This window comes from Astyanax mexicanus, chromosome 9 (genome assembly GCF_023375975.1).
Source record: "Astyanax mexicanus isolate ESR-SI-001 chromosome 9, AstMex3_surface, whole genome shotgun sequence".
NCBI lineage: Eukaryota > Metazoa > Chordata > Actinopteri > Characiformes > Acestrorhamphidae > Astyanax > Astyanax mexicanus.
The window spans coordinates 44,795,339-44,815,814 of NC_064416.1; the positions used below are offsets into that span (position 1 = coordinate 44,795,339).

General features: G+C 37.4%; 2 protein-coding genes across 2 annotated transcripts in view; one reads left to right on the plus strand and one right to left on the minus strand.

The window, feature by feature from the left end:
* Positions 1-91: 91 nt before the first annotated feature.
* hdc (histidine decarboxylase) lies at positions 92-16,222 on the plus strand. Its single transcript, XM_049483656.1, has 12 exons — positions 92-158; positions 1,763-1,935; positions 2,260-2,373; positions 2,610-2,732; positions 3,306-3,485; positions 6,680-6,823; positions 7,077-7,143; positions 7,618-7,780; positions 11,004-11,091; positions 11,341-11,439; positions 11,843-11,944; positions 14,645-16,222. The coding sequence occupies exons 1-12, from the start codon at positions 131-133 to the stop codon at positions 15,281-15,283; spliced, it is 1,920 nt and encodes a 639-aa protein (XP_049339613.1). The 5' UTR covers positions 92-130; the 3' UTR covers positions 15,284-16,222.
* Positions 16,223-17,683: 1,461 nt separating this feature from the next.
* The window catches only part of slc27a2a (solute carrier family 27 member 2a), a 29,851-nt gene continuing 27,058 nt past the window's right edge, over positions 17,684-20,476 (minus strand). The window contains exons 9-10 of the mRNA XM_022687001.2: positions 20,337-20,467; positions 17,684-18,718 (exon numbers count right to left, since the gene is read on the minus strand). Of these exons, the coding sequence (XP_022542722.2) occupies positions 18,542-18,718; positions 20,337-20,467 (308 nt within the window). The 3' untranslated portion in view covers positions 17,684-18,541. The remainder of the gene's footprint in view (positions 18,719-20,336; positions 20,468-20,476) is intronic.

A 20,476-nucleotide genomic window follows, 5' to 3' on the forward strand; every position in this document is an offset into this window, starting at 1 on the left:
GCCTCTGTGTGTGTGTGTGTGTGTGTGTGTGTGTGTGTGTGTGTGTAGTGGCTATAAAACACTCCCCAGCTAAGGATCAGATCATTTTCTCCATCCAGCCTCCACCGGACACACTCACACACGAGAGAACATGCAGGCAGAGGAATACACACGCAGAGGTAAGGACTTGTTCAGTGCTGTAATTAAATAAAATGTTTCATTTTTTATATATACAGCTCTGGAAAAAATTAAGAGAGCACATCAGTCTCTTTGCTATTTATATGTGTATGTTTATTAAGTAAAATTAACATTGTTATTTTATTCTATAAACTACTGATAACATTTCTCCCAAATTCCATATAAAAATATTCTCATTTAGAGCATTTATTTGCAGAAAATGAGAAACGGCTGAAATAACAAAAAAGATCTGAAATAATGCAAATGAAACAAGTTCATATTCATAAAGTTTTAAGAGTTCAGAAATCAATATTTGGTTTTTAATCACAGTTTTTATGCATCTTGACATCATGTTCTCCTCCACCAGTCTTACACACTGCTTTTGGATAACTTTATGCTGCTTTACTCCTGGTGCAAAAATTCAAGCAGTTCAGTTTGGTGGTTTGATGGCTTGTGATTATCCATTTTCCTCTTGATTATATTCCAGAGGTTTTTAATTTGGTAAAATCAAAGAAACTCAACACACTCTTATTTTTTTTCCAGAGCTGTATATTTAAAAAATAATAATAAATAAAATAATAAAATAATAATAATAATAATAATAATAATAATGTTTTTAATCATATATATATGCATATATAGTATATACTGTATATAGTATAGAACTGGACAGCAAAATATGTTAAACTTTGAATTTAAAATTTAAAATTATAAATTTATAATAAAAGGTTTGATTTATAAAGTGAACAGTTAGAATAAAAAATATATATATATATATAGTATATTAAATAAGATATATAACACTATATATATATATACACACACACACACACACACATAATTAATTCAGTCACTAGTGTTTTTAAGATGGAATTTACTTTATAAACATTATACATTTTATAATCAAACCTAAAAACATTAATTAGAAGTTTTTCATGGTTGCTCATGTATTAAACAGACACCTTTACTGGGTTTGGCTGAGGAGTTACAGGATGCTTATTGTGTGTGTAGCTGTCTGTGTTGGAGTGTGTGCTGTGCAGTGTAGTGAAAATAATAAATAAATATAATAATGCTATATAATATATGTTGTAAATAAAGTCATATGTGTGCTACATTGTAAAGTAAGAAGAATAAAATGTAAGTACTTTTTAATGTGCATTTTAGCTAAATAATATAATAAACGATATGATAAGATAAGGTTAGATAAGATAATCCTTTATTAATTCCACAGGACAGAACACAAGAATTGTGTAGAAGAAAAAGAACATCAAAAATAAAAAATAATAAAAATACATATAAATCTAGAAACACTAAAATTAGAGGAAACATGAACCTATGATATTGAACATAGGTTTATAGTAAATATAAAAACAAATAAATAACAAAATAATATGCAATATACAGAATATAATGCAATATAATACAATATAATACAATAAAATACTCTATATACATCATGTACATATTATTTTAAGCTTCTGCCAAATGTAAATGTAATGTAATGTAATGTAAAAAAATACAATATTATTATTCAATAATTTAAAAAAATGAATGTTTTTTGCATGTGGATAAAAATTACAGTGTGTGTGTGTTCATGTGTGTGTAGGTAAGGAGATGGTGGACTATATAAGTAATTACCTGACTGAAATCCGCACAAGGCGGGTGGTCCCTGATGTCCAGCCAGGCTTTTTGCGCCCCCTGCTGCCCTCTGATGCTCCCTGTGAACCAGAGCCGTGGGAGAACATCCTGCAGGACGTGGAGAACATCATAATGCCTGGGGTCAGAACACACACATTACCGATTCCAGTAGCCTCAACCAAAGTATTGATATTCATTACTCTGTAGGTAGAAGTATAGGTACTAGTGTTTAAAATACTTCTGTAGTAGCTGAAGTATCAACTTAAGCTTTTTACTCTTTAAGTAAAAGAGTAAAAGTTCTGCTTTTAAAACTACTTAAAGTATAAAAGTAATGTAAATGGGGAAAAATGCCACTAAAGAACAAAAGCTTAGTACGCACCACAGAGTCCTATAGTGCACCAAGTAAAATATAGATAACCAACATTTCTACTTAAGTAATGAAGTATTTGGTTGTGTGTTTTGTAGGTGGTACACTGGCAGTCGCCCCACATGCACGCGTATTTTCCTGCTCTGAACTCATGGCCATCTCTGCTGGGCGACATGCTGGCAGATGCCATCAACTGCCTCGGCTTCACCTGGGTAAAACACACACACACAGACACTAACACATTTGAGCATTTCTGACCCTGATCCACACCTGACCTGTGCCTGATAAACACATATGGCCATCTATGCTCCTGACTTGTGCACTCCTGGCTCCTACATCATAACTGTACACACTCCCTGAGCCTCATAACACGGAATAAAATGTGTTATGTGTGTGTATTGGTGTGTATCGGTGAGTGTGTTCGTGTTTTTGTGTTTGCACTTTGTAGGCTTCGAGTCCTGCCTGTACAGAGCTGGAGATGTGTGTGATGGACTGGCTGTGTAAAGCACTTGGGTTGCCAGATCATTTTCTACACCATCACCCAGAAAGCCGTGGAGGTGGAATCTTGCAGGTACTTCTGAAAACTACAGCAACACTAGTGCTAAATACAGTATTACTACTAAAAACACAGTAACACTTGTACTAAATACAGTAACACTAGTGCCAAATACAGTATTACTACTGATAACACAGTGACACCAGTGCTAACTACAGTAACACTAGTGCCAAATACAGTATTACTACTGATAACACAGTAACAGCAGTGCTAACTATAGTAACACTAGTGTTAACTACAGCAACACTATTGCTAAACACAGTATTACTACTGAAAACACAGCAACAGCAGTGCTAACTACAGTAACACTAGTGCTAAACACAGTATTACTACTGAAAACACAGCAACAGCAGTGCTAACTACAGTAACACTAGTGCTAAACACAGTATTACTACTGAAAACACAGTAACTACAAACTACAGAAACACTAGTGCAAATACAGTAGCACTAATGCAGCAACAGATGGAGCTACAGTCTACAATTACACCTATTTAGTGGAGTTTGAGTAAGGTAAATTTAAAGGTAACAGTGGCCAGTGAGTATATATGTGTACTGTAATGTGTGTGTGTGTGTGTGTGTGTGTTATAGAGTACAGTGAGTGAGTGCACATTGGTTGCACTTCTAGCTGCCAGGAAAGATAAAATTCTGCAGATGAAAAGCACAGACCCAGCAGCGGAAACACACACAGACGCATTCATCAACGACACACACTCAGACATGGACGAGTCCATCTTAAACTCCAGACTCATCGCCTACGCTTCTGACCAGGTGGGAGTCACCCAGCCTTAAACACACACACAATGCACAATCAAGGGAATTTACCTTAATCTAGTAATCAAGTTATTTACCATAAGTGATGCAGTGAGTAGCTTCTCATCAGGGCTGGACTGGGACAAAAAACAGCCCTGGCATTTTTGGTTTAGACCGGCCCCTCATAATTAGCGGAGCACAACTGACTTGTAATTTAAGTACAGAAAAGCATAATGTATCATCAATATATTAAATATAAGAATTTTAGTGTCTATTGTTAACTCCAGCACTTTTGTCTGCTCTGTGTAGTTCAATTGATTTGTTTATCATTTTAATTAAAATCATCTCTAATATGTATTTTTTGAATATATCTGATACAACAGCTCAATTCTAATTCTTCAGGTTAAAGGTGCTTCCTCCTTTAAACAGCTATAACATGTATTTGTATCAGGCTACAAACAGGGCTGCTTTATGAACTGTCTTAAAATTTGACACTGTTTTTCTCTTATTCACTGTGGGCATACCTTTTGCTAATATTACTTATATATATATTTTTTTTTACACTTACTTTAGTCATGCTTAAATTGCAAAGCTTTTACTTATAATTTATCAGTTTTAAAATCTGTTATTTCATTGTTTAAGTGCTTTTTAAAACATGTTGATCCACAGCACAGAGGCTACACATTCAAACTGCAGCCTTTTAACACACCTTTAACCTAAATATCTAAAATGCTATGATGCAGCCTTACATAGACGCTTGCTGCTAATCCAGCACTTCTCAGTCTTGCTATGTAATAGTATGTAAATACCAATTAATATTTATACTAATCAATGGCCATTACTAACGTTACCCCCATCACCTCTAATTCCCAGTGTTTTCTGTTTACGTACTACACTCTCCCGCTCAGTCTGTCCCTCTTTTTTCTGCATCTCTGTCTGCTGCTCTCCCTGTCTGTCTGCTGCTCCTGTCTTCCCAGAGGACGCAGAGGCTACAGCAGTAAACATGTCTGTGATTTTTACACATCTTGTTTTATCTACAGTGAGAATTTTCAGTTTCTTCGCGCGTAATATCTCCGCACCTACTTTCTGCGGCCTCTGTTTCTCTGCGCTGCCTCTCCTTTAATATGCGCGCTCAACCCAGTGTTGCCAACTCCACAGTAAGGAAAGTAGCTATTGGCTGTCCTAAAAGTCGCTAGAAGTCGCTAAATGACGTCATTACCTAATTTGCATAATATATATTTTTGAAGCTGTAAAGGATTAAGGTTGTGGGAGAGAAAAAAGTGAGTAAAAAACACCATAAATATGTTAGAAATGTTACACATGAACAACTTCTGTTGCTTTTTAAATAGGACATCACTTTTGTTTACAATAACTTAATTTTTACGTGAATTACATAAATTAGTTTTTGCCATGTTCTTAAATGTTATTATAAGAGCCGGAACTGTTATTCTACGTTTTTTTTTTTTTAGTTTGTTTGTTTTATTTTGTTTTTCATTTTCTTAAGTTTTCTTTATATTTAAACCTATAATAGACAAATTGTTCAATGGTTCAATAGATATTTAGCTTTGTTTTATTTATTAATTGTTTTAGCTTTGTATTTAGATTTGTTTTATTTTATTTTTATTTTTTTACGTTTTCTTAAGTTTTCTTTATTTTTAAACCTATCATAGACAAATTGTTCAATGGTTCAAAAGATATTTAGCTTTTTATAAAGAGGCAGACACTGTGGAGGAGGTGAGTGACAGGCTATGTGGTGAATGAGGTGAGTGAATGATTGAGACTGTGTAAATTAAATTAAGGGATTTCTGTTCGTGTTACACTGAAGACACTTTAATATTTATACTTCTGCTCTGTAAATACAGAGCGGGGTCAGTCAGCGGCGGCTGTGGGCACGCGCGATTCATTTACAATGTGTTCGTGGAGCGGTGTGTGTGTGGGTACTCTGAGTGTGAGAGAGTGTGGGTCTGCACTGTGAGTGGTGTGGGGCGGGGCTGACGGCAGCTAGACAGTAACTGAAGAGCGCGTGTTCATCTCAGAGTCGCAAAAACACCACAAAAACTCGCTAGATTTGTCGCTAGTCGCTTTTTTACAAAAAAAAAGTCGCTAGAGGGTCTGAAAAGTCGCTAAATATAGCGACAAATTCGCTAAGTTGGCAACACTGGCTCAACCCTGAACGTATAGTGGAGTTACAGCGGACCACGCAGAGAGAGGGTGGGGCGCTTTCGTCCTATATCCTGATTGGTTCAGTCCACTGTCTACATTAAAGATGGGCCAATGGGCCGCGCCCCTCTATATTGTGGGCCGGTCTCTTAGAAAAAAAGGGAAGAAACAGCGTCGGCCCCTGAGGACTATCGGCCCACCGGGAAAATGCCCGGTACGCCCGATTACCAGTCCAGCCCTGCTTCTCATTTGTTAACTAACCAAATGCAATAAGATGTTCATATGTTTGAGATGAGTCAAATTGTTGGCATGCTTTGAACAGAGAAAACATCTAAGGAGAAGCTGACACTACTAAAAATCAAATTAAGAACTGTCCATCGATCATTAAAAACTGGAAGAATAGTGGGGAAACATCGTCTTTCAGGAAGGAATGTTGTAAAAAAAAAAAAAAAAAAAACTTCAATGATTGTGATCAGTGGTTACTCAAAAATAGAATCATAAAAACAACACTAAAACTCATAGCTATGTTTAATAGTGAAAGTAACACAGACTTAACAGCTGTGTAGCCTTAAGAAAATAACTTATCACTATCCAATAAAATAGTTTAATTTTTCTAGGGAGCATAAAGATTTGACTCTGGGGCAATGAAACAAGATAATGTGAAGGACTGATAAGTCCATATTTACCCTGTTCCAGAGTGATGCACTCATCATGCCTAGTGTCTACTGTACAAGTCTGTGGGAACAGTGGTATGATGTGGGGTTGATGCTGCAGTTGATCTGCAGGTTTAGGTTCAGCAACAGTATGTGCTGAAAGAATGAGGTCAGCTGACTACCTGCATATACTGAATATAGACCAGGTTATTCCGTCAATATTCCAAGATGATAATGTCAGGATTCATGTTGCTGGAATTGTGAGTTCAGGGTTCAGGGAGCATGAGATCATCATTTTCACACATGGATTGAGAGAGAGTTCACCACAAAGTCCAGATCTTAACCTCATTGAGAATCTTTAGGATGTAATGTGAGTGTGTGTATGTGTGTGTTCTTTAGGCTCACTCTTCAGTAGAGAAGGCTGGGCTGATCTCTTTGGTAAAGATCCGGTTTTTGGAGACGGATGAGAGGTTCTCGTTGCGCGGGGAGACGCTGCAAAGAGCCATTCAGGAGGACAGGAGGAGGGGCCTGCTGCCTATCATGGTGACACATAACTAACTTACATTTAATCTAAACTCTTAATACAGTAACACACCAGATTATTTACTTTATTAATTCATTTGTTTGTTTATTTTGTTTTTCTTATTCTTATTTTAATATCTAGTGGTTCCTCAAAGATCCATTGCTTTGTGAATGAACCCTTAAATCTCTTTTTTAATGATTGTAGCATAAGCTTAAATAACCAGGTTAGAGATTATTTAACAGTGTGCGTTTTTATGTGTGTGTGTGTGTGTAGCTGTGTGCTACACTGGGCTCAACAGGTGTGTGTTCCTTCGACTGTCTGGATGAGCTGGGGCCAATATGTAAGTGCGCTCTTTACTGTGTGCTGTACATGAGTGTATCTGAATTTTAGAGTTTGTATTTAAACTGTGTGTGTATATATATGTACAAGTTCCTTGTAAATTCTACAGTAAGTTAATGGCAAAAAAATGTTGCCAATAAAGAATTGGAAGATTACAGTAATCCACTATGGAGGAAGATTACAGCATATTACTGTTTTATGTAAATAGATACATTATAATACTGTAATTATTCTTTACAGTAACCATATGTAATTTTAATGTCTGGGTCTTTCGTTAACAATAAATTTATGTAAAACTGTCACTAATAAATTACTGTAAAGATTTAGCTACCCCTACACTGTAAAGAATTTCACTGTAAAAGAGCAGCTAAATACCAGTGGCAGCAGTTGAACAGTTAAACAGTTATTTACTGTATGAATTTACTGTAATGAATACAGCGGTTGGTTACAGTGTTTGTTTCTATGCTGTTATCAGGTGCGCGTGAGGGTCTCTGGCTGCATGTGGATGCAGCGTATGCAGGCTCCGCCCTCCTGTGCCCTGAGCTGAGGTACTTCATGTCTGGAATGGAGTTCGCCGACTCGTTCGTCTTCAATCCATCAAAGTGGATGATGGTTCACTTCGACTGCACTGCGTTCTGGTGAGAATGGGCGAGAGACAGATAGTGAGTGAGAGAGAGAGAGAGAGAGAGAGAGAGAGAGAAAGAAAGAATAATGACACAACTAGGGTGTGTAAGGTATAAGAGTGTATACTAGGTTAATAGTGTGTACAAAGGTATATAATGGGTGTATAATTGGTAAAGTGTGTATAAAAGTGAGCAATGGGTTAATATTGTGTATTGTTAATAGGTGGTTAATAGTATGTAAAAGGGTTAATAGTGGGTTAATAGTGTGTATAAACGTAATAGAGGGTTAATAGTGTGTATAAGGGTTAATAGAGTGTATAAGGGTAATAGTGTGTTAAATGTGTGTTAGTATAGGTTAATAATGTAAATAAGGACAATAATGTAATTAAAGGTGCATTATGGGTTCATAGTGTGTATAAGGTAATAGTGGGTCATAGTGTGTATAAAGGTGTATAAAAGGTTTATAGTGTGTATAAGGGTTAGTAGTGGATTAATAGGGTGTATAATGGGTTAATAGTGTGCATAATGGGTTAATGGAGTGTATAAGGGTTAATAGAATTTATAAGGGATGATAGTGGGTTAATAGATTGTATAAAGGTAAAAGAGGGTTAATAGTTTGAATAATGGTAATAGTGGGTTAATAATGAGTATACAGGTTAATAGTATGTATAGTGGGTTGATAGTGTTTATAAAGGTGTGTAATGGGTGAATAGTGTGTATAATGGGTTAATAGTGTGTATAAGAGTGTATAATGGGTTAAAAGTGTGTGTATAAGGCTTAATAGTGTGTATAAATGTGTATAATAGGTTAACAGTTTGCATGAGGGTAAATAGTGTATAAGGGTTAATAGTGTGTATAACAGATTAATAGTGTGTATAATGGGTTAATAGTGGGTTAACAGTTTGTATGAGGGTTAATAGTTGTATAATGGGTTAATAGTGTGTATAATGGGTTAATAGTGTGTATTAGGGTTAATCGTGTGTATGAGGGTTAATAGTGGGTTAATAGTTTGTATGCGGGTTAATAGTGTGTATAATGGGTTAAAAGTGTGTTTAATGGGTTAATAGTGTGTATGAGGGTTAATAATGTGTATAATGGGTTAATAGTGTGTATGAGGGTTAATAGTGTGTTTAATGGGTTAATAGTGTGTTTAATGGGTTAATAGTGTGTATGAGGGTTAATAGTGTGTATAATGGGTTAATAGTGTGTATAATGGGTTAATAGTGTGTATAATGGGTTAATAGTGTGTTTAATGTTTAATGGGTTAATAGTGTGTATAATGGGTTAATAGTGTGTATAATGGGTTAATAGTGTGTATGAGGGTTAATAGTGTGTATAATGGGTTACTAGTCTGTATAATGGGTTAATAATGTGTATAATGGGTTAATAGTGTGTATGAGGGTTAATAGTGTGTTTAATGGGTTAATAGTGTGTTTAATGAGTTAATAGTGTGTATAATGGGTTAATAGTGTGTATGAGGGTTAATAGTGTGTATGAGGGTTAATAGTGTGTATAATGGGTTACTAGTCTGTATAATGGGTTAATAATGTGTATAATGGGTTAATAGTGTGTATGAGGGTTAATAGTGTGTTTAATGGGTTAATAGTGTATTTAATGGGTTAATAGTGTGTATGAGGGTTAATAGTGTGTATAATGGGTTAATAGTGTGTATAATGGGTTAATAGTGTGTTTAATGTTTAATGGGTTAATAGTGTGTATAATGGGTTAATAGTGTGTATAATGGGTTAATAGTGTGTATGAGGGTTAATAGTGTGTATGAGGGTTAATAGTGTGTATAATGGGTTACTAGTCTGTATAATGGGTTAATAATGTGTATAATGGGTTAATAGTGTGTATGAGGGTTAATAGTGTGTTTAATGGGTTAATAGTGTGTTTAATGAGTTAATAGTGTGTATAATGGGTTAATAGTGTGTATGAGGGTTAATAGTGTGTATGAGGGTTAATAGTGTGTATAATGGGTTACTAGTCTGTATAATGGGTTAATAATGTGTATAATGGGTTAATAGTGTGTATGAGGGTTAATAGTGTGTTTAATGGGTTAATAGTGTGTTTAATGGGTTAATAGTGTGTATGAGGGTTAATAGTGTGTATAATGGGTTAATAGTGTGTATAATGGGTTAATAGTGTGTATAATGGGTTAATAGTGTGAATAATGGTAATAGTGGGTTAATAATGAGTATACAGGTTAATAGTATGTATAGTGGGTTGATAGTGTTTATAAAGGTGTGTAATGGGTGAATAGTGTGTATAATGGGTTAATAGTGTGTATAAGAGTGTATAATGGGTTAAAAGTGTGTGTATAAGGCTTAATAGTGTGTATAAATGTGTATAATAGGTTAACAGTTTGCATGAGGGTAAATAGTGTATAAGGGTTAATAGTGTGTATAACAGATTAATAGTGTGTATAATGGGTTAATAGTGGGTTAACAGTTTGTATGAGGGTTAATAGTTGTATAATGGGTTAATAGTGTGTATAATGGGTTAATAGTGTGTATTAGGGTTAATCGTGTGTATGAGGGTTAATAGTGGGTTAATAGTTTGTATGCGGGTTAATAGTGTGTATAATGGGTTAAAAGTGTGTTTAATGGGTTAATAGTGTGTATGAGGGTTAATAATGTGTATAATGGGTTAATAGTGTGTATGAGGGTTAATAGTGTGTTTAATGGGTTAATAGTGTGTTTAATGGGTTAATAGTGTGTATGAGGGTTAATAGTGTGTATAATGGGTTAATAGTGTGTATAATGGGTTAATAGTGTGTATGAGGGTTAATAGTGTGTATAATGGGTTAATAGTGTGTATAATGGGTTAATAGTGTGTATAATGGGTTAATAGTGTGTTTAATGTTTAATGGGTTAATAGTGTGTATAATGGGTTAATAGTGTGTATAATGGGTTAATAGTGTGTATGAGGGTTAATAGTGTGTATGAGGGTTAATAGTGTGTATAATGGGTTACTAGTCTGTATAATGGGTTAATAGTGTGTATAATGGGTTAATAGTGTGTTTAATGTTTAATGGGTTAATAGTGTGTATAATGGGTTAATAGTGTGTTTAATGTTTAATGGGTTAATAGTGTGTATAATGGGTTAATAGTGTGTTTAATGGGTTAATAGTGTGTATAATGGGTTAATAGTGTGTTTAATGTTTAATGGGTTAATAGTGTGTATAATGGGTTAATAGTGTGTTTAATGGGTTAATAGTGTGTGTTTTGTCTTGCAGGGTTAAAGACAAGTTTAGGCTTCAGCAGACGTTCAGTGTGGATCCTCTGTACCTCAGACATGATAACTCAGGAGCTACAGACTTTATGGTACACACACACACACACACACACACACACACAGACACACAGACACACACACACAAACCTACAAATGTTCAATACTTCAGATTTTCTTTTTATCATTTAATAAACACAATTCTTCCTCCGTCTCTCTCTCTCTCTCTCCCTCTCTGTCTGTCTCTCTCTCTCCCTCTCTGTCTGTCTCTCTGTCTCTGTCTTTCTCTCTCTCTGTCTCTCTCTCTCTCTCTCCCTCTCTGTCTGTTTCTCTCTCTGCAGCACTGGCAGATTCCTCTGAGTCGTCGTTTTCGGTCTTTAAAGTTGTGGTTTGTGATGCGCTCATTCGGCCTGAAGAACCTACAGGCTCACATCAGACATGTGAGTGTTTGTGCACTGCTGCCTGCACACAGCAGGGGGCGCTGCACTGACTCTCCCATTCATATAACAGTGTTATTGTAGGTCAGAGTGTTGCTGCTGCTGAACTTTGCCCCACAGATCCACAGTTTACACTCCAGTCTCAACCAGCCACTGTCCCCTCTCCAACTGAGCTTCATTAAAATCACCATGTTAACACATATCAACTCAGTTTACTCTCCATCCTTTCAGCTCAAATTATTTTAATACTTTTAATGTTCTGTTATTAATTGATTGAAGGATTAAAAACAAAATTACTGTTTTAAATGTTTTACACTGTGACTTATTCAGTAATTATTTAGTAATTATTAAAATCCTTTATTTTCTATTCTGAATTACCTTCTCTCTCTCTCTCTCTCTTTCTCAGGGAGTGGAAATGGCGAAGCTGTTTGAGTCTCTGGTCAGAAGTGACTCTAATTTTCAGATTCCAGCAGAGAGAAACCTTGGACTGGTGGTCTTCTGTCTTGTGGTCAGCTATACAACAAACATCAATACAACACACACCACAACACAACACCACAACACACACTATAACACAACACCATAACACAAAAAGGTTAGTACTCTGTGGGTAGAAGTATAAATACTATGGGTTTAAGTAAAAATGTAAAAGTACTGATTTTAAAACTACTTAAAGTATAAAAGTAAAAGTAATATAAGGAGAGAAAATGTCATTAAGGACCAAAGCTACCCCCCCCTCTCTAAAACACATTTTACTAAAAGTCATAATGACTATAATGTTCTATTATTAAAATGTTAATGTTGATAATATAATGTGGGATGCACTAGGCTGTTCCCTGTTCCAGCTGCATATATGCTGATTGTAAATGAATGTATTTTAGTAGAATATAGTAAATATATTAAAGAAGTTTAGTTGAGCTGGAGTTTATCTGGAGTTCTCTTGAGTCTCTGCACGGTATGTTCTTGTTGGGGGGGGGGGGGGGGGGGGCGTGTGCAGGTGTGATGGATCACAGTATAAACCAATAGGGATTCAGAATGGTATATGTTTATACTTCTCTACATCCAATCACAATCAGATTCACTCTATCTGGATGGAGAGATTTATCTGGATAGGGGTTTTATTGAAGGATGAGAAGCCGGAATGAAATTAAATAATGAGTAACGAGGCTATTTTTAGTCGACTCAACCATTCCAACCTTTAACTGTAAGCATTTACAGTTTACAGCACAGTCTAACCAAACATGCCTTGAATTCGTGGCTTTACTGATATTACTGACCAATTCCGCCATTTTTATTGGCATCCCATGCTGTAATTCAAACAGGACAAACATTGAAGCATGGCTATTATATATTACAGAGCAAGTACAATACAACAATAAACTCCATTAAATCAATAAAAGACTATAAAAGAACTGAACTCACAGAATCACTCAAAGCAAAAGCTTTATTATAGTCCTCTGATGTTTTACCGGCTAGGATTTTCCATCATATTTAAAGTCAAGCCAAAACAACCTTCCACCTCCATAACCCCCCAGTGCAGGCCTCAGTGTGTGTGTGTGTGTGTGTGTTTCAGCAGAATGAAACCCATAAAGGCAGCCTTTGCCCCTTTGCTGTGGAGATAAAGGAGTGGTAATTAGTGAGGATGTGCGTTATTCAGTGCATTCATGTGGTTGTGAAATCAGACGTGCTGGATAATGATTATCAGCCTTTCAATCCAGCCAGAGTCCAAATGAAAGGAAAGACTGCAGCTTCCAGAGAGTTTTACAGCAGCGTATAGTTAAAGCAGAGTCCAGTTTAGAATAGTAAAGTTAGTTATTTTCCCCCCAATCACTTCCATGTTCACAGGTGTTTAATAAAAGCAGCAGCTAGTCATGCTTCTACTGCTTCTACAAACATTAGTGAAAGAATGGGTCTCAGGCTCTCAGTGAACTCCAGCACTGTGGTACAGTGATAGGATGCAGCTCCTGTATAACAAGTCCACTCCTGAAATTTCACAAATCACTACTAAATATTCCACAGCCAACTGTCAGTGATATAATAACACAGTGGAAGAGACTGAGAACGACAGCGACTCTGAGAACGAGAGCGGGGTCAGCGGATGCTGAGGAGCATAGTGCACAGAGTTCACCAACATTCTGCAGAGTCACTACACCAATCACTACACACCTCCAAACCTCATGTAGCTTCAGATTAGTTCATCACTACACACCTCCAAACTTCATGTAGCTTCAGAGTAGTTCATCACTACACACCTCCAAACCTCATTTAGCTTCAGATTAGTTCATCACTACACACCTCCAAACTTCATGTAGCTTCAGATTAGTTCATCACTACACACCTCCAAACTTCATGTAGCTTCAGAATAGTTCATCACTACACACCTCTAAACTTCATGTAGCTTCAGAATAGTTCATCACTACACGCCTCCAAACTTCATGTAGCTTCAGATTAGTTCATCACTACACACCTCCAAACTTCATGTAGCTTCAGAATAGTTCATCACTACACACCTCTAAACTTCATGTAGCTTCAGAGTTCATCACTACACACCTCCAAACTTCGTGTAGCTTCAGAGTTCATCACTACACACCTCCAAACTTCATGTAGCTTCAGGTTAGATCAACAACAGTAGAGTGTAGAGAGACTGATGGAATGAAGTTTTCATAGCTCCATCCACGCCTCACATCACCAAACACAGCAATTCAGAGGAGTGCAGGATATTTTTGGCAATATAATAAATTGATTAGAAAGTGTTACCTTAGGGGACAGCTTGTGAATGCCCAGTGTGAGGTTTTATTGTGTAATTGAGGTTGAATATCAGGTGAATCTGATCGAGGCCTGAAGGAATGCCATTGCAGTCTGATGGTTGAAAATGTTGCAGCACAGAGTACAGAGCAGGATTAGCCAGCAGACTTCGTCTGAGGGAGGAATCTGTACCTACTCTCTGTGGCAAGTCTGCAGATGAGGGAGATATAAAACTTTCAAATCGCAGTTAAGCATGAACTAGCTTGTTTGTGTTTTCCTTTTAGCACAAGCGAATTGCTTATTTGCATAAAAGTGACCTAAAAAAAGCCCTTAAATGGCTCATTTTGAAAGGGACTGAAACTGGTAAGAAAATAGCTGATGAGATGTGATTTATGTGAGCTACTCTAACTCATGTTAAAACAGGTAAAATATGTAATACATGTCTTTAACCATTTGTGTTCAGGGTGGGAACGCGCTAACCCAGGAGCTCCTAAGGAGGCTCACTCAGTCAGGCACCATGTTCCTGATCCCAGCCGCCGTGGGCACCAAGCTGATCATCCGCTTCACTGTCACGTCTCAGTTCACCCAACCGCAGGACATCCAGCGGGACTGGAGCATCATCCAGCGCACTGCCGCTGAGCTGATCAAGCCCGGGTTCAGCCCCCGCCCGCTGTCCCTGTCCCTCAGCACCGACACAGAGGCCTCCGAGGACGAACAGGAGACGCTGTGGCAGGAGCAGGAGGTGGAAAAGCTCAACGATCAATCGGCTGAGGGCAGGATAAGGCTGGAACCAATGATTGACAAGCATTTAGTGCGTCAGGGCCAGAGAAGAGCCACGCGTTCCATGAGCTGCAGTGCAGAACTGCCACCCACCAGGCCTGACTCCGCCCACAACCTGAGGGAAGCCCCGCCCCCCGGCACCCTGGAGCAGATCCCAGAGAGCCCGGTGCCCACTGAAGGTCGCAGGGGGCAGAAACGTCTGCTGAAGTTCCACAGCGTGCCCAGCCTGTGGCAGTGCGCCATGCAGCAGATCTACAGGCCCCTGCACTGGAGCTCCAGCAGGGCCAGCTACTTCACCTGCTGCACACTCACACAGAAATAACACACACACACACTCTCTTACACACTTATACAGTAAGCTATGTCACTTGCTTTGTGCGTAAGCTGCAGACACACTAACTTGTTGCCAGCTATTTTAAAATGAATTTCAGTGGAGCTGCGAGCAGAATGAGTAGAATTAAAGCATTTTATTTAATTTGATGATTGCTAGCTTTCAATGCTTTAAAAAAATTTAACAGCTCAGTTATACAGGGGTTGGACAATGAAACTGAAACACCTGGTTTTAGAGCACAGTAATTTATTGTGGTGACGGACAGTTCTGGTGGAAACAGGAGAGTTGAGGTGCACATTGAATTCTGCCGTGATTTGATCAGCCGTGGTTTTATGTTTTTTGGATACAATCCGGGTTAGCACCCGAACATCCCTTTCAGACAGCTTCCTCTTACAGCATCCACAGTTAATCCTGTTGGATGTGGTTGGTTCTTCTTGGTGGTATGCTGCCATTACCCAGGATACCGTGGCTCTTGATGCATCACAAAAACTTGCTGTTTTGGTCACAGATGCGGCAGCAAGACGTGCACCAACAATTTGTCCTCTTTTAAACTCGTCTAATTGAACCTTCACACTGCTCTTACTGGTGCAATGTGCAATTAATGAAGATTAGCCAGGCTGCTCCAATTGAGCCATGAAACCTCCCACACTAAAATGACAAGTGTTTCAGTTTCATTGTCCAACCCCCTGTATGCAAATAACGCAAACCTATGCAAGCGCTGTTTCAGTTCTTGCAGTATTCTCTTGACACAGCATAGAAACACTCTTGGAAAAGTACGAAAATAGTACAAAAAGCCCAGTTTTTGGTCAATTTAGGCATGTGCATCCTCTGGCCAGTTGCAATATAAAAGTATAGGTTGTCAAATATAAACATAAGTTACGCTCTTCAACTGTTTATTATTTAAGCCTTAATAAGTTTAGCTGTTTTAAAGCATGCTAGCTGTGTATATGTCTGTGTATATAATTATATAATTTGCTATCAGTGCATGTTTTTTTGTTTTTAGCTGACAAAAACTTTAAGTTCAAGTTAAGTTATTCAAGTTTCATTTATGTAAAACTCACAAAGATCTTAGGTGTTTACGTTTTTGTGTGTTACTGATGAGGTAAATTTTTATAGCTTGCGTTAAACTAATGTAAAGTTCTTTAGCTTCGTATTTATTTTGCTTAGCAGTAATAAGACTTTCTAACTAGTTTTTGCATGTTTTAATATATTTAAAAGCTTATTAGAGAGTTTTTGTGTTAGTGAACATATTTTCACGTTAACTTTGTGTTTAGCTAATAGACAACTCATGGGAGCACAACGCCTGGTAGCTGAGAGCTATTTAGAACATTACATTTACATTTACATTACTTACATTTGTGTTTTTGCTATTTAGGATAGAGTTAACCAGCTTGCCGTCTGATTGGCTAGTCAATTAAGTATTAATTTATGTGGACTGACTGCGGTGTGAATGTGCTTCGTGTAATAATGGAAGCCACTAGAGGCTTCTACTTTCCACAGTGGCAAGGATACATTATACAGATGCATGAAGCTGTACCTAAAAATTATTTAAGTTTTTTAAACTGCGTTGTTTAAAAAGCAACAGAGTTTTTAAATACATCTATGCTGATGGGTGTGGTGGTCTGAAAAAGAGGTGTGTTCAGGTACATTTCTAGTGTATTGCTATCTTGTCAACAGAAAACACAGGTACATCACTGACTGAATACAACCTACACAACAGTCAACTTTCGATGTATATTGCTATCTTGGCAACGAAGGTGCACAGAGCATGCTCAGTGTGCCTACACCCTTGCTCGCTACATATAGAAGAACGTGCAGCAGTGCACAAACCCAACTTTTTCATCAACAATAAACAAAATAAACAAAATGAAATAACATTACTGTTCCTTTAAATTAGCTGTACAAGCAGGAATGAGCAGGTCAGTTTAGTCTGCTGAAAAGCACAGAAGCTCTGCGCCTTTAAAGTATCAATGCACCAAAGTCAGAGCACACCTGGTTCTAAATGTAAAGACTTATTTTTAAATGTAAAAATAAACTGATTAGTTTATTTCACGTTCCGCCCAAAACACACCCATGTTTAATTCAGTAAATTAAAATAATTAGTTTATGCGTTTTGTGCAGTGCTAGGACTACTTTTCCCGTCGTTACGATAGCAAAGACACACTGACACGCCATAAATTGAGCTGCACGGTGCACAGTGGACAGCTTGCTTATAGAGTAAATAGCTAAAATAGGGCCAACATAAACTGCAAATGTTTTGTGTGACTGCAGCTTATGCCCACACATGCACACACACACACACACACACACACACATACTGAAGCTCCAGAAGAGAGAGTTAATTCACTGCACGATGACACGCATAACACAAAAACACACCACACAAACACATATTTATATCAGGTTTTATGATTTACTATTAGTTCTTTAATTTCTGACAGCAGCTTTAAAGGCACAATAACAAGCACCTTTCATAATTACATAAATTACTACTATACAAATAATATAAAAATAACATTCATATGGTTTCTGTATTATACAGATGTGTCTTTATTCATTATTCACAGTCTGCTGTAAATAAATAATCTCAGCCCAGCACTAATTCTGTATGTAATTACGTCTCTATGATTAAAAAATAAATCTTTCTCCAGTTTAAGGCACTTGATTGGTAGTTGAATTGTGTGAGTGAGTGACTGGAAGTGTCTGTAAGCGTCTGCACTGCCTGGCAAAAAATAAAAGAAGAGAAGTAAAACCTGGATTTAAGTAAATGATGTGGGGTTGATGCTGCAGTTGGTCTGCAGGTTTAGATTCAGCAACAGTATGTGCTGAAAGAATGAGGTCAGCTGACTACCTGAATATACTGAATGTAGACCAGGTTATTCCATTAATGGATTTACTTTTCCTGATGAACACAACCATATTCCAAGACAAGACAGTTTCAGGATTCATGGGGCTGGAATTGTGAAAGAGTGATTCAGGAAGTATGAGATCATCATTTATCATTTTCATACATGGATTGAGAGAGAGTTCACCACAGAGTCCAGATCTTAACCTCATTGAGAATCTTTGGGATGTGCTGGATGGAGAAGAGCTGCTTTGTGCAGTGGTCAGACTCTACCATCATCAATGCTGCTGCATTGGTGAAAAATTAATCCAGCAACACTGGATTGAAATAATTCTTGTGACGTTGCAAAAGCTTATTGAAACAATGCTTTTTTTCTGGCCAGGCAGTGTACATGTGTTGTGGGTTCATAATCTCAGTCGTCCATCACTGATGGAGTTAAAGATTTCCTCAGTCATGGGGACGTAGGTTTTCTTCTTGTCATCTAGGAAGTACAGTGGGTCTCGGATGATTGTTGGGTTGAATCCCTCCTCGGACAGTTTGACCTTCATCTGCTTAAAAGTGCCGGTGAGGTCAATCGCCCCCTGGAGGAGAACAGGGAAACAATTACAGCATCAGCTCCCAGAGTGAAAAAAAAAACTACAAATATAACAATTTCAACAAGTTTCTCTGAACTTGGAAAAAACTGAAAAATAGTTCTTACTGATGCTAAAGTGGCTTATAGTCGACCGCAATTTAAATAAAAAAATTTAAATGACACCACTGAGGTCTTGTAGAACACTTGTAATAGTGTTCATGGTTTTAGAGCACAATAATTGATTGTGGTGACGGACAGTTCTGGTGGAAACAGGAGAGTTGAGGTGCACAATGAATTCTGCGTGATTTGATCAGCCGTGGTTTTATGTTTTTTGGATACAATCCAGGTTAGCACCCGAACATCCCTTTCAGACAGCTTCCTCTTACAGTGTCCACAGTTAATCCTGTTGGATGTGGTTGGTCCTTCTTGGTGGTATGCTGACATTACCCTGGATACCGTGGCTCTTGATGCATCACAAAGACTTGCTGTCTTGGTCACAGATGCTCCAGCAAGACGTGCACCAACAATTTGTCCTCTTTTGAACTCTGGTATGTCACCCATAATGTTGTGTGCATTGTAATATTTAGAGCAGAACTGTGCTCTTACCCTGCTAACTGAACCGTCACATCCTTCACACTCTGCTCTTACTGGTGCAATGTGCAATTAATGAAGATTGAACACCAGGCTGCTCCAATTTAGCCATGAAACCTCCCACACTAAAATGATTACAGGTGTTTTAAGTTTCATTGTCCAACCCCTGTACTTAACTCTCCTGTTATGTTACGGGTTAAATTGACCCGTTTAAAATTTGAAGGTCTAGGAAAAATAGTTAAAAGTATTTTTTTCAGTATAAAACTTCTTCTGCTTGCCTTAATAAGTGTAATAAACATAACCCCCTGCAAGAGGTAGAGGACCTGTTAGAGGTAAGGAGCATCATTGCACTAAATATTGATAGAATAATTAGCAATGTAGTTAGTAATAAAATATTTACAATGCTTGTTTGGATTTTTTAAATAATAATTATTATGGATAATTATTATTAATATTATAATTAATATTAATTAAACCTGGGAATTCATTGCTGTTCCAGACAAATGAACATAATAGGAGGGTTAAATAATTTGAATTAATAGTAATGCAAATTTAGGAAAGGTTTAGTTGTATAAAGACCCAAGTAACAGTAATCAAACTGTTATTAAATGACACAGCTCGTGTCTTGAAGTTCTTGAAGAAGTCTTTCTATACTATTAATGATATTAATAGTATAGAAAAAAACATAACCATAAAAATTAATCTTCTCTTGATACTCATTCCTGATATTTCCTTTAGAATTCTGATTCCACTAATGAAGGGAAGCCATCGTGGCTCAGATGCAGCAAAACAGGCCCAAGCCACGATACTACAACCACCATGTTTTACAGATGGGATAAAGTTCTTAGGCTGAATGCAGGGTTTTACTTTCTCCAATAATAAAATGATGAAACACTTTATTTTTAAACAAAAAATTCTATTCGGGTCTGATCTGTCCATGAAAAATTCTTCCAATAGACTCGTGGTTTGTGATCTTTAGAGCAGTAATGTTGTTTTCGGAGAGCAGTGGCTTTCTCCTTGTGACTCAGTTTTACCTGTATCCTGATGAAGCGAGGCCGAGCGTACGCAGGTAGGAGACTCTCCACATGTTCAAACATGGCAGAGCCACTAAAATTCCTCCCCTCCATCACCTTAACAGCAGTCATTCCAATTCTGCCCTCATGACCTGAAACAC